The sequence below is a fragment of the Salarias fasciatus genome, assembly GCF_902148845.1.
Source record: "Salarias fasciatus chromosome 7 unlocalized genomic scaffold, fSalaFa1.1 super_scaffold_4, whole genome shotgun sequence".
NCBI classification, from domain to species: domain Eukaryota; kingdom Metazoa; phylum Chordata; class Actinopteri; order Blenniiformes; family Blenniidae; genus Salarias; species Salarias fasciatus.
The window spans coordinates 25,546,631-25,567,144 of NW_021941229.1; the positions used below are offsets into that span (position 1 = coordinate 25,546,631).

The 20,514-nt window shown below is 48.0% G+C and overlaps 1 protein-coding gene across 1 annotated transcript; it reads left to right on the top strand.

The window, feature by feature from the left end:
- Positions 1–3,559: 3,559 nt before the first annotated feature.
- sapcd2 (suppressor APC domain containing 2) lies at positions 3,560–14,616 on the top strand. Its single transcript, XM_030085318.1, is given in 9 exon segments — positions 3,560–3,893; positions 3,895–4,504; positions 8,693–8,735; positions 8,737–8,824; positions 12,740–12,886; positions 13,878–13,976; positions 14,115–14,172; positions 14,175–14,233; positions 14,323–14,616. Coding segments are annotated over 9 exon segments (1,398 nt in total). The 5' UTR covers positions 3,560–3,728; the 3' UTR covers positions 14,452–14,616.
- The last annotated feature ends 5,898 nt before the right edge of the window (positions 14,617–20,514 follow it).

Genomic DNA, 20,514 nt, shown 5'->3' on the forward strand with positions numbered 1-20,514 from the left:
CCTCCAAGTGGCCCTGAAGGCCTCGGGCATGGAGGAGATCCTGTCTGCTTTAAAGATGATAGATATCATTTAAAGCTGAAAAAAAGATAATAGAATTAGGAAAACAACAGCTTGATGTGACAGAATTAGCACAAATATATTAATGCAGTGCAATACCTTGTTGCATCTTCAGCTTTTTGAAGAAATCAGTGTCAGAAATGTAAAGCAGATGAGCTAAAATGTAAGGCCAGGATGAAGTTAGATATTTACTGTGAGTGTGAACCAGTACTGATCAACAAATCCCACTTTACAGACATTAATCAGCTGCTGACAGCAAGATCTTATACTGATCTGTGATTCCACATAAAATTGGCTTCAGAAAAGTAGATTTAAGTAAATGTATTCACTATATGAGGGGCGATGCATTAAAAAACAAAGCAGAATGAGAGGTGAGGTTATCGTTCTTGACATAAAAAGAAGAAAATAGCTGAATCGAACAATGCTACGTATAAAGGAATTATACCTTCTACTCCTGTATTTACTCTTTTGTTTTTAATCACATTTTTTTAGTATATTGACGAATATAAACGTAAAAATGTGGCAGTGTCTAAAAATTTACCCCCACATGCTTTCAGTACAAAATTTGTTTCAGTTATATCACCAGCATCTCGTCTGCATATAGAAACACTGAACACACACACACACTCACACACACACACACACTCACAAATCTCCTGAAATTCCCAAAGACCTGCAGATGTTTGCTGCTTCCTCCCACTCAGATCCCCAGTCTATATCAAGACAACAGAGCTGTGAATGCATTTAAAACAGAGCTTTAATTTTAAAGCAATGCATTCATTTCATTCAGCGCAGAATAATTTACTGCTGCTACACACACACAAGCACACACACACACACACACACACACACACACACACACACATATACACACACACACACACACACACACACACACACACACACACACTCTCTTCCAGTGATTGACTCCCTCTGCACGGTTTTGTTTGTCCCAGTTTGTGCAATACGGTGCATAAATTCTGCACCATGCGGCGCAAGTCATGGAAACAATAGAGTCTTTCAAGCTTAATTTAACAGCTCCGGCGAACGAAACAAGCAAAGTCCAATCCGGGGATTGGCTGAGGACAAGCCGAGGAGCCCAATTTACACCAGACAAGGGAAGAGAGAATGTCAGCACATCTCGAGGAGAGAAGATTTACTGTTTTTGTGTTTTGGTTTGATGTACCATCCCCAATTTTTTAATTCCTCTCCTCGTTTTACTCCCACTGAATCAAATCTGATTCACATATCTCAGGGTTTTTAGTCGCCTCACTTCCTGGTTTCATGAACTGAATAAGCTCTCAAATCCTTTGTCACATGAACACTGATACCGCTGAAGGAGACGACTGAGAGAAACGGAGAGCAAACGAGAGATAATGAGCAGGGACACTGTGTGTGTGTGTGTGTGTGTGTGTGTGTGTGTGTGTGTGTATGGAGTGTGTGTGCAGAGGCCTGACTGGCCAGTGGAGCAGAGGATGAGTCCAAAACAAGCGTTGGCGTGCGCTGGCCTTTTGGCACGCTCGTGGCCACTGGCATGGTTTATGGAGTGTGTGTGTGTGTGTGTGTGTGTGTGTGTGTTTGGCTGTTTGCTGCAGCAGTGTGTGTGTTTGTGTGACACGGAGAGCCGGAGCGAGGCTCACTTGTCTGACCCTGTGAGCTGAGCGATCACACTGAGCCGAGCCACGACTGGACAGCGTACGCATCCTCTTTTCTTTTTTTCAACCTTCTCCCTTCCGTCGGTTATATAACAGCTCAGTTCCACCAGTTCATTAAAAATGAATAAATTCAGCTCTATTCATGGTTTCAGTTTTAGTGTTATCACTTTATAGAATATCTCTGAGTTCATCCCAGGCCTTTGCATGTTTTCCTTATGCGTGTGGAGATTTTCTGCAAAGTCCAAAAACAGACATCTAAATTTAAATGAATGCTGAGCTTCAGTTTCAGATAAAGTACATACATGTTTGCAAAGAAAAGGAAAGAAAGGAGAGAGGAGCTCATTGCAATAATGTCTCCCTGCAGTCTGAACCTACAGCAGATTTGCTAAGAAACCAGAAAAAGTGGAAATATCTGAAATAAACAGCTGTGCATGGTGTTCACAGTTACCCAGGATCGGCCCGGCGGCCCTGCGGTGGATCAAGCAGTATTGATAAAGGTCGACTGGATGGAGCCTGCTTATTAAAATGCCTTCAATAAAGACGATGGTGGAAAAATCAAAAGCTTTTCATCTGTTTGACTCATCTCTCTGGCCTGGAGACATAATCAATGCCCACAAATCAACACGTTTTAACAGGAACAGCTGGTGTGTGATTGAGCATCGCAGAGGGGAGGATGCCAGTGTGTTCATTGATTACGCGTTCCATCCATATCAAGTCAAGTGCATGCAGGAGGAATTAAGGGACTGGGAATGTGGTTCGACAGGACCAGCTAAAGAAATTAAACTGCAGCATCCGCCACTTTTCTTACAGTTTCTGCAGAGGAGGAGAAAATGAGAGTTCAAGTCTGGGCAGGTCAGAGATAAATGTCAGTCTGTGAAGAGTGACTCAGAGTCAGAGAAAAGAAAAGCAGAAAACATGTTTTGAAAGTGAGCTGAGCTCATGGAGTTTCCATTACAGCCATAAAACTCCTTTAGTTACCATAGTCTTGATATGTGCATGAATATAAATTGCAACTAACTAATTGGAACCTCATGGTACTTTGCAATGGAGTGCAATAAAGAAGGTCTCCCAGTGGTCTAAACCTAAGGCAGCTTCACTGAGAAATGGAACAGGGAGACTCAAATAAGACCCAACTATAAGCTTCTAGATCTCACAGGACATCAGTGAAAAGAACCAATACGACAGAGATGAGATCTTTCCTGCTGGTTCCTGTCATCTCCGGGTGCAGCAGTTTGAATCATTATAGAAATGTATTTACATTTACTCTGACTTTTCATTTTATCATGTGCAGCTCCTCACTGCCAGTCGGTTGTTTCCTATGGGTTAAATGCAGAGCGAGGATTAGTGCAGCGTGCTTGCTTTCTTTCTTCCTGTGCAAATAACAACTGAGGCAGTTCTGAAGTACTAAAATGAATGTAATAAACATACCTTGAGAGTTTCATTCAGACAACAAAGAGACATTTTGCACATGTAAAAAACTTGTTTATTCAGTGAAAGAACCTCTTCCACTCCTACAGCAGAATGTTGTCATAATAATAACATTGATAAAATAGGCGTGTAATCTGATGTTACGTCGTTCTTGATAATCCCAGTAATCATATCCAGATTTTATGAATAACGTCTCCGCAGCATGACAAAATAACAAAAGCACAACTCAAACTGAAGCCCACTTCAGCTCTCGGCCAATCAGCGCTCGGCTCGTGCGCGCAGCGGCCAATCGGCGCAGGGCTCGTGCGCGCCGCGGCCAATGGCTGCCGGCGGGCCGCTCGCGCACAGCCGTTTGAAGGGCGGTCCCGGCAGGAAAAGGAAAGTATGGATCAGAGAGTGTGAGGCAGCGGAGGGACGCGGGGCTCAGCGACCGACCGGACGGGTGACCGGGACGATGCTGCAGAAGAGTTAAAAAAAAGATAATTTTTATACCTCAGAGGGGAAGCGAGGGGTTTATTCGCGCTGCCGGAGCCCACCTGTGTGTTTCCATACCAGTAGAGAAGTTTCGGACCTGCTCATCGGTCCTCCATGGCTTTGATAGCGACCGAGCAGAGCTGCAAGCTGAACGGGACGTACAGCCGCGCGGGGCCGCGGAGGGACGCGCTGCACGGCCCCGCGGGCGGCTCGCAGCCCCGGGACTCGGAGTACTCCACGGACGGGCTCCCCAGAGCCTTCCTGCACAGCCTGCGGACCCCTGTTCGACATCCTGGACGACGGCGGCCGGGGCTACGTCCACATCTCGGAGATCGAGAGCCGCTGGCAGGGCGCCGACACCCGGGACCTGCCCGGCGGGGTGCTGGGCTGCCTCCGCCGGGTCACCCCCCCGCACGGCTGCCTCACCTTCGAGCGCTTCGTGGCCGGGCTGCGGTACTCCATGCTGAACCCGGAGCACAGCTCCCAGCTCAAGGCCCAGGCGGCCGTCCACCCGCAGCAGGCGCCCAAGCTGCCCCACAAGCCCGGGGCGCCGCTGTCCGCGTGCGGCGCGGGGCCCCGGGCGGAGAACAAGGTCCGGCCGCTGGGGCCCAGCAACGTGCCGAACACCCAGCCGCCGCCGCCGCACCGGGCGTCCTCCCTGCAGAGCCGGGAGCCCGCCGGGTACCCCAACTCCTGCGGACCGGCCAGGTACGGCGCGGGCTTCGAGAGGTCCGGCCGGAGTCTGGAGCGGGTCCCTGTCGCCCCGGAGGCTGCCGGCGGGTGCTACCGGGCCGAACCGGGCCAGGCCAGCAAGCCCACCCCGCCCCAGCAGAGCAGGGTCCGCTCCATCGAGTCTCTCGCTCTGGAGTCTCCGCAGCTCCAGGGACCAAGTAAGTCCTGGAACCAGAGTGTGTGAGGAGGGTCAGGGTCCACAGGGTCCAGAGAGAGGTCTGGACCCGATCAGAGTCCAGGAATGACAGATTATGTCTCTAATGTCTGATCTGAAAAGACCAGGTTCATCGATGTTTCCAGACCAACGGCATACCCCCAACAGGAGCTCCAGTAAAAGCTGTTAAAAGTTTCCAAAAATGAAACATAAAGTTCAAACTTTCAGATTTTTAATGCAGCCAAAGTAAACTTTACCATCTGGGCTCAGGTGGTGAAGCAGGTCAGATTTCCACTTGGATTGTGGTGACTTTGCTCCCATCCCACTGTCCAGATGTCAGAGTCCAGGAGCTGACACTGAACCCCAGGTCCTCCCGGTGGAGAGGCCGGAGCGTCCCGGGTGGCAGCTGGAGTCATTCACCAGCAGTGTTTCCAGCTTTGCTTTTTTGTATTTTTGCTGCTGTGCCAGATGTTGTCTTGTTTCTGATTCAGTTATTCAATAACCACTTCTTGCCTCTATTTTAATTTAAGTTGAACCCAGGAGTGTCAGACATTTCGGCTGAGGGGTCACATTCAGTCCAGTTTCATCTGGAGTGGGCCGGACTGGTAAAATTGTGCCATAATGAAGTTTTTCTTTGTTGCAGTGCAGAGTACATGGGATAAAATTCGCAATATTTTTCAAAAATCAAACAACAGCTCCAGAAAATCACTACAATCTCAACATAAAGCCATGGCTCTGAGACTGATGCTAGTTAATTTGCTTTGATGGCAGCATCACTGATGTCTCCGCTCCGTGTCCGCTCCTCTTAATAAATTAGTTTAAAAATAGAAAACCAATGATTTCTTTGAAGTTTTTAACCTTTTATGTATGAAAATATAACTCACTGAAAGAATGTACTTTCTCACAGCTAATTTAAACCACTTCATTGGTGTCAGCCACTGGAGCCACTTCCCCCCTCGTCCACGGCCGTCCGTCAGACGAACACAGAACAGACAACACTTGAGGCTGAGTTTCCCTGAGTAAGCCGTTTGCCTGCATGCATGCATAACTGAGCTGATCCGTCCTCCGCAGCTTTACCGGTTTCGGCCTCCTATTACAGATTAATTGGACGTGCCGAGCCGTGACCTCCACACAAGTGTGCGATGTCTGTGGAGTTCCTGCGTGTCGGTCTTCGTCAGTCAGCTGAACTCCACAGTGAAGCGAGGCTCGGTGGCAGAATTCAAATATAACACGGTTCCCAGGCAATCGGATAATGTCACCGTTTCAGCAGGGCCTGCTCCAGGGCCCCTGTTTCAGCTGTGAGTGGGCCAGTTGAGTAATTACCGTTGTTAACCCCAGGCCAGGTCAAAGGTCGTGTGTGCGAGCGTGGAGTTGTTACAACCCTGCAGGTTTTGCCCTTTGCGATGGATGTCGATAAAGAAGCTGCTGCTCAGAGTGAAGCGTCCAGGCTCCCCTGTCGACCCCCGGCCGGCCCCCTCCGCTCTGGAGGGTCTTTCTTTCAGATTCTCTTTTCTCTCGAGTCCGTCCAAGTTTGCGTTGTTGGACTCGGTCAGGGGTGTGAGGAGCTTTAATCAGAGTGACTCTCTCACACTCCGTCAGGCCCCGAGGGCCGTCAGAGCTCACACTGCTCCCACCAAACGCTCCTGTTGGTTTCCTCATGGATGGATGGCTCCGCGAATACGCTTAATTGTCAGATATAAATGAGCTCAAAGTACGATTAACAGCATTTCAATGCAACTCAGCTCTCTCTATATACAGTGCAGTGTTTTAATGGTCACGGCACGGAGCTGGGAGGTTGACACACACAGACACACACACCACACACACTTTGGCCTCCCAGTTGACCAGCAGTGTAATCCCGCCCACGTACGGCCAAACCCATTTGGATTAGTCCAGATTACAGCAGAGAGGCCAAAACTCACCAAATCACAGCAGAAGTGAAATCCCACAGCATCACGAAATCTCCCACAGTCCCGGTGGAGGGAAAAGCACCGGCTGTTTAACCCTTTGACAGCGGGAGCGAGCGAGCAGCCTCCGCCGTGGAAGCCCAACCGCCAGGGCGAGTGTGTGAAGACGCGCTAAAGGCTGAAGTGATCTGCTGGAATGAGAAGCGACAGTCGTCTGAAGAGAAACACTGGCAGGCAGGCAGGCCAGTTTTCAGACCGCACTCATTCCTCCTGAAGAAACTTTCAGATTGTCAAGAAAGATCTGAGGAAAAACCACGGATTGTGAACACTTTCAGGGCAAACCGGTTTATTTTATATTCAGTCCATTTTCATTTTCAGTAACAGTCGTGTTTTTGTGAAAAAACAAACACTTCCGTCACTGATATCACACACAACAAAGAAAAACTTTCCATGGTAACACTTTACTTGAAGCCCCCCTTTATAACACATTATAAGTAGTTATCAACACTAATACATGATCACAATGCTTTATAACTCACTATACAGCACTATACAGCATAGGATTAGGGTTAGGATTAGGGTTAGGTCCTGGCATTGTGATCATCTATGAACGTTTATAACTATAGCTGCACTTGTTATAATGGCATTATAATGCTTTATGAATGTACTTATAATGTGTTATGCAGGGGGGCTTCAAGTAAAGTGTTACTCTTTCCATTTAAAGGTGATCAAACCACAGTTTTACCTGTCTGAACCCATTCAAGATGAAACTGTTCTGCTTGTGGCCCCTGAACTGAACTTTGACCCTGATTTAAAGGATATTATAGCAGCTTGGTGTGGATCAGAATTCACACGTCACTGAGCTGTTAAGATGAAGCTAATAAACGTATGAACAACAGATACCAAAGGCAACAGGAAAAACCCTCCAGGAAGACCTGGCTGCAGGGAAAACACTCGTTAACTCCTCATACGACGGATCAGATGAGCTCCATGCCCGTCTCTCAAACCGTACGCTGTATTTTCAGGAGCTCAAACCACTTCTTTCAGCCTCAGTGTCATATTTTCACCCTTCTCTGCTCCGTCATTACACATATTTTTATTGTCAATCTTATTTTAGAGCTTGAAAAACACCAGCAAGCTGGGTTTGCTGTGGAGTTTGAGCTGAGTAGAAGTGTGTTTAGATATTTCCAGCTGTGTGTTTCTGCTCCACTGAACCTTCTCTCTCAGTCAGGAGCTGCACTCTTTAAATGAATTCTTTTTGTTTTGCTTTGTATTTTTGTTTTGACACTGCCCTCTAACAGCTCCCTCCTGTGGTTGAAAACTGGAAGCTTCATTTATTTGGTCGTTCTCACAAGACAAAGCAGTTTGTTGTCATTGCTCCTTCCTCTTGTGTATTGTCCTTTACAGTAGTGAAAAAGGACATACAAATGTGAGATAAAATGAACTTTAAAGTTTAAAAATATCAAGGTTGTTGTCGGTCTGTCTGGCTTCATCATGATGGCACTGGGCTGTAGTGGCCTCTGAACTGAAATGTGTTTGACGCTGTGCACACTGTCATGGATTGAACTTTTGATTTTATACACAAGTGAAGTGTACATGAATGAAAAGTAGGAAAATTCTAGAAAAACAACCTCACAGATCATAAAACCAAGATAATGAAACATCAGAAGTGGACAGTGCCTGCAGTGACGACCTGAAACAGGGTAATGAGGTGCAGAATGATATGAAATGCATATTTATTGGAGGGATTTAAAGTTAGTCTGATGGGATAAGATGGAAATAAAAAAAAAAAGGAATTAAATTGACTTTGATAAAACAAAAGAGGTTTTAAAAAAAGAAGAAAGAAAAGAAATGAGAAATAATTGCATATAAACATCAGTTGAAAACCTAAAGATTAACTTCAGGATGTTTTCTCTCACTTATTTTTAATTAAATGCTTTGTTGGGGTTTTGTTTTTGTTTGTTTTTATTAGAAAACTACTTCATATGTGTATTTGAAGTGGTTTTTACTGTAGTTGTAATCCAGTGGTACTTTAAATACAACTTTTCTCTTTCACTGTTTGATTATATGTGACCTTCTATCTGTGCATCTTTACAACCCAGCAGTTTTGTTTCATTACTCAGAGTGTTGGGTCACAGCTGCGTGATCGTTTGGAGCTCTGCCGTCGGCCCGAAGCGCAGCGTGAAGCGACTGTCGTTCTGAATCTGGCACTCTGAGTGAGGTTCAGCCTTCGGGAGAGTCATTCCTGTGTGTTTGGTCTGAACCGCCTCCTCCTGTTTGTCCAGGTGTTGTGAAACCGGGTCTGCCGCGGTCCCAGAGCGAGTCGGCTCGGGGTTTCGGGCGGCTCGCGGCGCCACGGGCGGAGTCGGGAGGAGCAGCGGAGGCACACCATCTCCAACGGAGTGGATTACGGAATGGTTGGTATATACACACCACACACACACACCTTTTGGTTGAGATATTTGGAAACCGGGGCTTAGGGAGAGGGTTTGGACTTCCTGGCCCGTCCCTGGCTCGCCCATTACAGGGTTATGTTGTTTGCTCACGTCTTGCTCAACTCCAGACCTATTCCGATGGAGGTGAAGTGAAGTGGAGCTTCAGGGTCACTGAAGCATCAGCTGTTCCCTGGTCCAGCATCAGGACCAGCTTTTCCAGTGAAAACTCATCGTTTTTGTTTCTTCATTTCATGAAAGTTTCACGTTTGCAGGGCAACACTTTGAAAATGATGTCTGTTACATGGAAACGGCAGAAACACAAAAAAGCGATGAGTTTAGCCTGTCGAGCCATTAGTGGGTGCTGTTTGCTTCTCTAAATGAAATAAATGACACTCTGGAGGCCGCCGTTGTTATCGTCCATCGACCGCAGTGTGTGCAGAAGAACTTGGTTCGCAGCAGCAGCGTTTCAGAAAAGTTGCGTTTCCCCCCATCTCCACAGAGACACAGTTGAAGCATTTCTAAAAACCTGCTTTGTCAGTGGCTCAGAGCTCTGTGCATGAATATTATTAAATTATGTGTAACTCTGACCCACTGTGGAACTCTCACATGTTCTAGAACTCCGACAGATTCCTGAAAGTATCAGAGTTCCTCATAAATGCTGGATTTCAGAAGCACCCTTCTCCGTGTCTCCTGGATCCTGCATGAATACGAGTTTGACTGAAACTAGAAGACGTGGGGAGTTCCCACATATGGTCACTTCCAATCACATAGATGTGGAAACTGACGTTTTAAGTGTGTAAATGTGTAAAAAAACAAAAAAAGCAACCCTATCTTCTTGAACATCGAGGCGAGCGTCTCCCCGCTTCAAGCTACGATATGTCAGATGTTTTATTTACATCGATATAACCTTGATCAACCAGCAGGATGATTATGCAGAAGGGTTTTCGTAATTTCAAATCGATCTGGAGCTCTGGGACTCCAAACAAGACCACTTGACTCAACACTGCCGCCCACTGTTCAGCAGTGGTAGAGCTTAAAACTTACATATTATATGATATGGTATTAGATTTTTTTTTTTTTTAGTTTCCCTTATGAGTAATGAGGCACTCAGTAAATGAAAAGGGGAAAAAGTAGCGTTTACTTTTAACCATCTAAAGATGAGAAAAAATGTTGTTTTTTTTACTTCTTTTAGCAACGTAGAAACAAGTCAGCAAGGTTCAAGATTAAATTCTACTCTATACTTAAAGTGTGATATTAAATCAGATGAGTGAGAGTCGGGAGAAGACGATCCCGTTGTGTGAGGAGGATCTCCAGTTTGGGGGCTTCTCCTCTCGCCCTCCTCCCATTGGCCCACTCATCCCCCTCCCACCCCTCTGCTGCCCTCCTCCCCTCCCCTCCCCCCCGCCCCTCTGCCCCTCCCACCCTCCACTCCTCTCACTCTCCGTCTCTCCCTCTGCCTCTCCATTCCTCTCTCTCTCCTCCAGCTCACCTCCTCTCCCTCTTTCTTCCCGTGTTCGTCTCTCCCGTCTCCCCCCTCCTCCGGCCTCTCCATATCGTGGGAGGCAGACTGACCGGCCTCCCCTCCCTCCTCTCCTCCGGCCCCTGCGTTCCCACCCTCCTCTTCCTCCCCCTCCTCCCTCCGTCCCTCCGTCCCTCCGTCCCTCCCACCCTGGCCGGCTTGGCCCGCTGCTGTCCCGATGGTAGTGAGCCGGGTCCGGCCCAGGGCCCCGGTGGGAGTGGAGGAGTCGCTGGGGCGGCCCGGCCCGGCCTGGACGGCCGTGTGGGCCGCCTACACCACCGTCTTCATCCCCCTCAGCAGCAGCCTCTACAGCAGCAAGGCCCTGCACTTCCTTCCTCTGGTGAGTGGAGCGATGGGAGGCGGAGAGGTGGCGGGGGGGGGGGGGGCACTTCTAGACTTTCCGATGGGTCTGAAGAGGCCAGCAGGTTGTTTCTGTATTGAACTGTCAGCTGCGTCTGCAGCAGCAGACAGCCTTCATGGGGCTGTAACTCTCTGTACGGAGGACCGGAGGGGATTTAATACGGCTCAAACAGATAAACTGATCACAAGAGTAAATAACCTGAGTGTAAATAACGAGTTTATTTTGTGTTTTAGAGTTTTCTTAACTTGTTGACTGCCTCTGACGTGCCGTTATGTTCATTATAACACTCTCCCGTATGATATAATGCGGCGCCTGGAGGTCAGGAGCACACTCTTTGTCGGTGCGGTTTGAAAGGTGGTTGTGTTGTTCTTTGTGTTTGTAGCCAAACAGCTTGTGTAGCGGGGGTCACGTCATTGTGTGTGTATTCAGGCCTGCTCATTCAGCCAGAAGCGAGGCACACAGGGACACACATGTACGGACCTTTCCATCGGTTCGCTGCTCTTCTTTCCTTTTTTTGTCCGTTTTAGTCTGTTTTGGCTTCCTCTGCTCCGTTAAAAAAAAAAAAAAGAAAGGGAGAAAGGCAGCAGCATTCAGTGAAGGCTCTGTCTGCACGCTGAGTGTGATCCATTTTTGGAATAAAGTTCTGTTAAAGTGGAAAGATTTTTCCCAAAAATAAACCCTGAAGGTTGTTATATTGAGCCAAGACTGTATTTTCTGGACTAGAAGTCATTTAGATTTTTTAAATCGTTTTTCTTGCCATTTGACTTATATTAAGCCTCCTTGTGCTTGACAATATAAATACAAATCTTCCGTCACGTTTTTGGTGTCCGTTTACACGACAACGGTACTTTGAGCCGCTGGAAACGGGACTTCCCACTCCGTTTCCATGGAAACGGGGGAAAAATTCACCTTTTCTGAAACGTTGCTGCTGCATAAGAGAAACACGGCTGCAGTTCTGCTCTTGTACATCTGCCTGTATGAATGTCGGTGTCCTCCCATTGTTCATGTTTACAGTGTGTTGTTCTCTGCATGTGTGTGTGTGGTGTTGGAAAACTATGTTGTTTTTATCATTTCTGCTGTTTACATGTAAACACATGAAATGTCGTGTGAGCTGGGAATGAGTTTCACTAAGGGTTTTTTTTTACAGTGAATGCGCTCCCTCACACATTCATGCAGCTTGACACTCGGCCAAGGCTCCAGTCTCGACACCAGCCCCCCTCTGAACCCCTGCCCTCCTCCTGGGTTTGCGCTCAGGCTTTTTGTGGAGGAGGACAGTCGTCCTGCTCGGGGTTTGGAGGTTAGCGAGTGGCCGGGGGTCGGAGGGCTGGACGGGGAGATGACACACCGTGTGGCTGGATGCCAGCGTCCAGGCCGGGACAGCCTGGTCAGCACAACTCTGAAAGCTGGGCTGCAAACACACTCACACACACACACACATATCCCTCTGTTCCCCTTTCACACACACACACACACACACACACAGGGGTGGCCATAGCTGAAGTGGCTCCGCTGTTTACCCTATTCTAGGTTGCTTCGCTGTTGCCATGGCGCCGAGCTGATTGCTCCTCTAAACATTGTTCGGGACTGGAAGAGAGAGTCCGGCACAATTGGTGCGGCGCCATTGTCCCACGCCGGCACAAAGGAGAGCGCCGCAGATGCCCCCGGTGAAAGGACAATGTCCGTCATGCCGGCCGCTCCAGACCGATGGTCAGATGTGATCTCTGCTCAGCGCGAAGCTTTTCTTTTGACGACCGCTCTCTAAATATGACAGCAACTTTATTTGTCACTTTTAATACAGCGCAGTGCAGGACGGCTGAGCCATCCCATAACGCTGTACAATCAATCAAATTCTACTTGAGCAGGCTGAAAGAAGAGGAAATAATTGGAGCCTCTGGCGGGCCGGTTTTGGCCCTCGGGCCTGATGTTTAGCACCCCTGCTCCAGCAGACGGTGGAATCAGAAATCCGTGAATGACGTGTGTGGATCTGACGTTCCTCCTGAACTCTCCCCTCGTGCAGCTGAAGCAGATGAAGGAGCTGGAGCAGGAGAAGGACTCGCTGCTGGCGGGCCTGGAGGTGGTGGAGCGGGCCCGGGACTGGTACCAGGGCCAGATCCACAACGTGACCGAGCGGCAGCGGCAGGTGGGCCAGAGCTCCCACTGCGCGGTGAGTCTGGACGGCGCTGCCCGTCTCCGCTGGCTGCGAACAGAAACCGCAAAGAAGTTCAGAAAGCGGTTTAAAACGGGGAGTTTAGCAGATCTCTTATGTTGAGTCGCAGGGCCCTGTGAAGACCTCCGTGTGAAACAAAAGCTAGACTTTCCTTCATGTCTCGGGTCCGTCTGGGATCCTGCCAGAGGGATTCAGAGACAGCAGGACCCCAGAGGGAGGGCTGGCGGTCTGGGGGATGGTTCTGGGTAATTTGGCCGACAGACTGCTGGGGGTTTGGCCTCTTTTGTTTTTTTCCTTTATTTGCACAAAATGATATGATCTAGAATTACAAGAAATGAAACCCAATGCAGGAGAAAGAAGCTCGAGGGGCTTCAGTGAAATCCTCCGGATCAAACATTACAGTAATAACATGAAAATACATGAGTACTTTAGTAGCCTCGCCTCCTCCGAGAGCCAAGCAAGAAGCTCCCCTCATCGAGCCACTAAACTCCGACCGTCTGGTTCTCGGTGCAGTCGCCGGACTCGTATATCATATCTGCAGTTTTAACATTTGGCTGTAAAATGTCCTGTGTTCTCACTGATGGTGTGAAATGTGACACGCAGGTTCCACAGCTGCAGCGAATTCGCATCCTGTCACTTCACACCTGCCTGCTCAAGACTGTTCACACACTTTTTCCTCAGAAAGCTATTTTTGGAAGCATATGAAGTAACTTCAGACAGACATTTTATCAACACTCGTCAGGAGCTTCTGCTGAAAGTTGCTGCAGATTTTCATGAATTATGTGAGATGCTGAACATTGTGATTCTCTGAGTAAATTCATAGTGACATGAATGATAAAACTGTAATATTTCTTTTAATGCAAAGGTTCACTGCGGTTTGTTTTCAGTGGCTCATATGAGACCTTTCTTGAACTGACCTTGAATGTGTGTTCGAATAGCTTGAAGTTCACGTCCCAGTCACTCAGCTGAACTCTGCTCCTGCTTTCAGGATTTCTTCACAGAAGCCAGTCAGAGTCGTATGAATGTTCTCATTCCCAAACTGCAAGAAGTCAACCGCTGCCTTAACGAGCTGATCCCTGCCGGGATGGTGAGAACTCTTCACTCCTGCCAGACCGTTTCCTTTTCATCGCTCTGGGCTTTAAAACTAGTGAATTATTTCATCTCTGTGTGATTTGATTGGCTGAGAGGATTTTCCTTCAGCGGGTTCTTCTTTGTTTCCCAGCAGCCGTCGTTTCCCTCCAGCGGCGCTCCGCCCGCGGCGCTCGCCGCCGGCCAGCAGCCTCCGGGCCCGGCCCCCCCCAGGCCATCCAGAGGCTGAAGGACCAGAACCGGCTCCTCACGCAGGTACCGACATGTCCGGCAGGTCCCCCGGTCTCCCGGGCGACGGCCGGGCTTCATCCCGCCTCCTCTCTCTCTCTCTCTCTCTCTCTCAGGAGGTGACGGAGCGCAGCGAGCGCATCGCCCAGCTGGAGCAGGAGAAGTCGGCCCTGATCAAGCAGCTGTTCGAGGCTCGGGCTCGCAGCGCGCAGGACACCAGCACCTTGGACTCCACCTTCATCTGAGGACGCCACGTCCGCGTGTCCCCGCAGGTCCCGCTCACCCGGCTGACCTCCGTCAGCCACGAACTCTCTCCACTCCACCCTCAGTCGAAGCATGCACTACCTGGAGGTCCAGGCCTCCCAGAACAGAAAGCCTCTTTCAGCCGCCGCCGCACTCCCGATAAGCCGAACAGGCCAGAGCGGTCCAGACATCAAACGGGTCTCATGATCGCCCCGCTTCTTGCAGGATTACAAAATCAGCAAGTTCTGCACTCCCAAAAGACTCAGCTGTTTGCAGGGTGCAGTTTGTAGTGAGGGAGGTGGAGGTGGAGGTGGAGGTGGAGGGGATCTCCTCCTCTCCTCTCTCCTCCTCCTCCTGTTGACTCAGCCTCAGCAGATCGATCACTCCACACGTCAGGCTTCCTCATCAGATTCATGCTGAAAGACTGCAACGGCTGGAAAAAGCACCCAGTTAAAGACTTTTACTGTTTAGAGGCACAATCTGCAAGTTAAACCTGACCAAATGGTATTGATAATTTAAGAATTCAGTTTACAAGAGAGCGCTGTCACTCAGATAACAAATCTCACAGATCATATCATTTACACATTTTTGCATATTCCATCTTCACTTAGGACCCGTTTTTACATCAAGTTTTCATTGAAAATGCATCGCTCTTGCGTTTTTGTTTCAGAAAAGTTTCCTGATTACGCAACATTTGATGACAGAAAACGATGTAGTTAGCCCAGCAGGCCACTAGTGGGAGCTGTTGGTTGTTTTTTATAATGAAAGCACACACACACCTGCTGCAGAGAACAACACACTCTAACCAGAAGGCGGACACTCCTGTGGCCAGAGCGCCGTGTTGGACTGACATTACGGCGACACATCAAACCAAACGTTCCCAGTGGGAAACTCCCAGCTCGACCCCATGTGGGAAGTCTTCCCACGTTCCCGTTTACGAGCCTGCAGCCATCGCTCCCGTTAATCTCGGTTTATTCTGGATTCCGTAGCATTACATTTACACTACACTCATTTAAAACTAAGTGTTTTAATAAGATGGTACAAACCTCAGAGTTTACTTTTTGTTCCTTAAAGACTGATGTCAAAAGGTAGAAGGACTGAAGCATGCTGGGAACCTGCCCCCCTCCCCGGTTCCTTCCCAGAATGCACCCTGTCGGTTCCTTTCTGCCCACGTCTGCTTTCAGCGCTCCAGAGAGCTGCTGGACGCCTGTTTGTGTTGGAATAAAACGCCATATATATTCCCCCGAAGCTGGGCTGCTTCCGCTTGCTGTGACCTCTAAACGACCTGTTTTTGATTTAATCCTCCAAGGAGACGCTTTTTAAGCATCTCCTTCTTTTCTTGACGTCGGATTATTGACGAATGACATGTTTACCTGATATTCCTCGGCGGTTTTACGGACGGTACGAGCAGTTTTGTGTTACATGGTAGCACGCCGATAGTTTTTAAATGTTTTCTTTAAAGGCGCAGTTACGTAATGTAGTTTGTTCACTCCAGTTTCAACTCACTACATGACTGAACTCATGTTTTTAGGTCATTTTCTTCATGCTTTAAGCAGGAAATGTGACGTGCTGTACTTTTGAAAGTCGATAGAGCAGAATACAAGACGACGAGGTGTCGTGTCGGGGGACGGGGACGGACGGGAGACATTTGGAAGTTTGCACGTAAAGAAGAAAGCTGCGGAGGGCGAACGTGATGCAGAGGTGGAGGGTCTGGCCCGGTGTCAGTGGTCCGGCGATCGGACTTCCTGGAGGCAGTCGCTCCCCTCTGAGGTGGAAGGCGAATGCGTGGAGATCAGCTGGAGATCCTCTCTCACAGTGGCTCATATTAATCCTCTAAAAGAGATTTCAGGTCAGAACCTGGACCTTAAAGCTGTCCTGTCCGGTGTGTGATCCTTTAACTCTAAACCACTTTCAGCCTGGAAGCAAAGGCTTCAGGCTGAAACATTTCCGTACGTTTACAGGGGGTGTTTAGTCGAGGGGTGTGGTAGAACAGTCCAGTTGTAGTTTTGTATTGCGGATATGTACGGTACTGTCGGGGCGTCTGGCTCTCATTTGTTTTGATTGTACGTTTTCTTGCTGCTCAGACTGCATTATGTGTGAAACTCCTTTTCTTCTGCTTTCTATGTGAGAACTCAGCAGGAATTGATAATAAACACACACAAAAAAAACAACTGACCAAACAGGACTGAATGTGGTTATCTGTGTTTTTCTTGAAAACTTTTCAAGCATTTTAATCTGTAGTATAAATCGGATGGATTTGAATCTCATTTGTTTATTTGCTCGATGTGGCCACTGTGGCCTTATGTTCCTGAACAAACCTCTGATATTAGCATGCCACCTCTCTTTCCGTCAAAGATTGATACCATCTCCCGTTCCATCCCCCACAGATAAGCATCCGTCACATATCCATCACTTCGAGTCGGACCTCTCTGATCACATTCACTTCATGTTTTACTCCTCCGGTGTCCCCAGAGCTCTGTCCTGGTCCCGTCCTCTTCATCATCTATGTCCCCTTTTCCTTATGTTCCAGAAAACAATATCTGGCTTGCCAACCAGCAGTCCTCCTCGGTCCCCTGAACTCCTCCCAGACCACAGTTTTTGCCTCCTCAACCACTCGGGTTCAGATCAGGGAGGCTGTGCGTCCCGATACCCCCCTCCAGGTCTCACTGTCTCTGCCCGAGTGGGCGCTGAAGTCCCCCAGTAGAACAGTGGAGTCCGTTAGGCCGTGGTGAGGCAGGCTGGTTTTACCCTGCTGATGACGTGTCGTTGCATAGTAAGCAAGCGCGGTCTCTCTGGGCGAAATGCAGTGAAATGTTCAACAACCGTGGATAACGTGCATCGGCTGTGACTTTGTTCCACAGTCCTGTGAAAACAGATTACCGGTGCGACCTGATATGAATTTGCTGGCTACATTCTGTTTGCATTGCAAATGACGATGCACACCTGAAAAGACACCTGAATGAAAATCCTCCAGCCTGATCTGTCCCGCTTCAGTTCCCTCGTGGATCCTGAATGTGAGATCACACCAGGTGATCCCACCTCATGAATGGAAATATTCGTGCTTGATTAAAGTTGTTTGCTTTATTTTGAGGTCTGAATGGGGGAAAAAAAAAAAAAAAAGCTAATCAAGTGTGAACACATATTTAGATGGAGGAATAATATGAAGATCCACATCATTTGAATTTAATTTGTCTCGGTGTTTGCTCCCAGTTGTATTTCTACATTGGTCGAGTTTGACTTTGTGATTTCATCTGCAGGATTCTGAATCATAAACCGTGTCTGGTAAAGATGGATCTGATCTGAATACACTGGAGACTGAGAGCCGCAAACAAGGCGTCTTTATAAACATCACCAAAATGAGTCTTTTAATCCTTCCCGAGGATGAATTTGAAGCTCTCTGTGATCTTGTGTCGTTGCTCATGCTTTGGATTAGGAAGCTTCTGCTGGAGCTTCGGTTTGGTTCTAGAAAGGAGTCCTCTCGAGACGAGTGTCTGCGGTTCCAACACTCCAACTCTATCAGTTTTTATTATTATTGACAATTAAAGAAAATTTAAGATGACAAGGAATTCATCTAAATCTAAATGATTATTTTGTTGTGTGACATGCTTCATTGCTCTGTGTTGTGTTGCATCGTATCTCTCACACTGCATCAATAGGTATCGGATCGCGACGCGTCGTCTGCATCATATCTCATTGTATCACATCGATTCACGTTGCCGGGTCGTCGTTTCGTATATCATACACCGTTTTGGTTTTACTTTGAAGCACGCGTGACAGACCGGTCCTCGAGGGCCGACGTCCTGCAGCTGTTCAGTCTCTCCCAGTTGTAACAGCTGATTTCAATGAGAGCTGCCACTGGGCTAATCTCCCCTCTCAAGGACGACAACAGCAAGAGCTCAGGATTCAAAGTTTTGGGCTCGGCGTTGGTTGATCCTGACTGGAGGCGAGACGCCGCCGTGTTGAAGGCGTCAGCCTCGTGTAACACGTTACACACGGTTACACTGATTTAATCAGAAGTGATTTCCAGGACTTTTGCCAACACGTCCTCCACCCTCACCCCTTCTCCTCATCTTACTGCTGCACATCAGGCTGTTTGTATTTTATATTGTTTCCTCCTTTTTTCACTTCTGCACCCTTGATGGGGGCTCGTGCTGAAGATGGAGGCTCGGGGGCCAAACGAGACGTGGAGGCCTCCGGAGGGAGCTCGGCGGCGCCCACGCCCTCACCTCCACCCCGTGATTGGATGATCACGCCGAGAGTTGGGATCCCACAAGGTTTGGCTCATGTTACCAGAGATGTTTTCTGTGGGGGGGTGAGCGTTTCCTCACACTGGGACAGACTGTCAAAGTGAAGAGCGGCGGCTTCCATCACCTCAGGTGAGTGACAGAACCTTTAAGTCCTTCAGACGTGCGCGGGTCGCCCTGCAGCGTCAATACCTTTACTGGATCTGCTCTGCAGGAAACGAGCTGTTTATGGACCAGTTGCACCTTTACATGTGTTGGGGTTTACGATTGGTAATTGGGAATAATTACTAAAGTATTGATTACTGAGAGTAATTGATTACTTTAAGTCATTTAGTTACTTATTAATTTGAGTAAATTGTGATTTACTTAATAATTGCAGGTCATTAACAGTGGATCACCAATAACAATCAATTACTGCGTAATAAACTGTTTAAAGTGAAGCACCAAGTAATTTAACCCAACATCATTATTAATCAGAATAAACTGTCACTTATCCGTTAATAATGTCAAATAATCAGCTGTTTGGGAATGGAGTAGACACAGGGTGATTTAACCATTAAAGTATTGATTAACAAGGTGTTAATAATTAATCAATAGTGCCACAAATTGCCAATTACTGGAAGTGTGTAAATTACAGAAAATGAGCTGAGAGAAGTTGTAAATTAAGCATTAAAGCGACACTAAGGAACTTTTCAACCTTAATGGGGGGCGACAGTAGCTCAGTTGGTAGAGCAGGTCGTCTTATAACCGGAAGGATGGGGTTCGATCCCTGCTCCCGCAGGAGTAAAACTGTCGTGTCCTTGGGCAAGACACTTCACCCACCTTGCCTAAGTGTGAAAGTAGTGTGAGAGTGAATGGTTGGTGGTGGTCAGAGGGGCCGATGGCGCAGATTGGCAGCCTCGCTTCCGTCAGTCTGCCCCAGGCAGCTGTGGCTACAGTAGTAGCTTACCACCACCCAGTATGGAGTGAATGGGTTAATGTGATGTTGCAGTGTGAAGCGCTTTGGGCTCTGTCATGCAGGGTAAAAAGCGCTATACAAGTGTAGTCCATTTAATAAAACATTTTAATATCTTTTGTGATGATACATCGACTTACAACTAGTTGAATGACCCTCTGTCACGGCCTGAGGGCGTCAGTATTGCTTCACTTTGACTAAGTAGCTGTGAGGAGGGTGGTAGGAACCCTGCACACTAAAAAACTCCAAATGTGCGGACTGCTTTACAGCATGCGTCACATCATGATATAACATTGTTTAGCCACCATTAGATTCATTACCTCATCGCCATCCGTCCTTCACACAGCACACAGCCACGGGAAACAAATGTAGGCGAGTTCAGTCCGACAGCACACCACCGCGAGCAGCATTTTACGACGCCACGCACTAGTCCTCATGGGAACTGTAGTATTCGGTCAGGCAAAACACTACTGCTTTTGTCCACTGGCGCCGCCAAAATCAACAAAAACTGAAAGTTCCTTGGTGTTGCTTTAAATTAACCTGTTGTTTTCTTAGTTAATAAATTCGGGGCACAGACTGTTAAAACACGGAACTTAGTCACAAGACCACCAAAAACACAAGAATGAATCGTCCAGTTCAGTTAAAGAGCGTTTATTAACAATGTCTATTACTAATTAACACATCTAATTAACACAAAAAGAGCATTCGAACTTGCAAGCGTGTGTGTGTGTGTGTGTGTGTGTGTGTGGTTGAGTGTGGTTGAGTGTGCGTTGGGACAGCAGGAGGACGGGGATTAACCTGTTCAAAGCACGATCCGGTGCGGCCGGCTGTGTGGTCCCATGTACGGTGGTGTCTTCGGGGGAAGA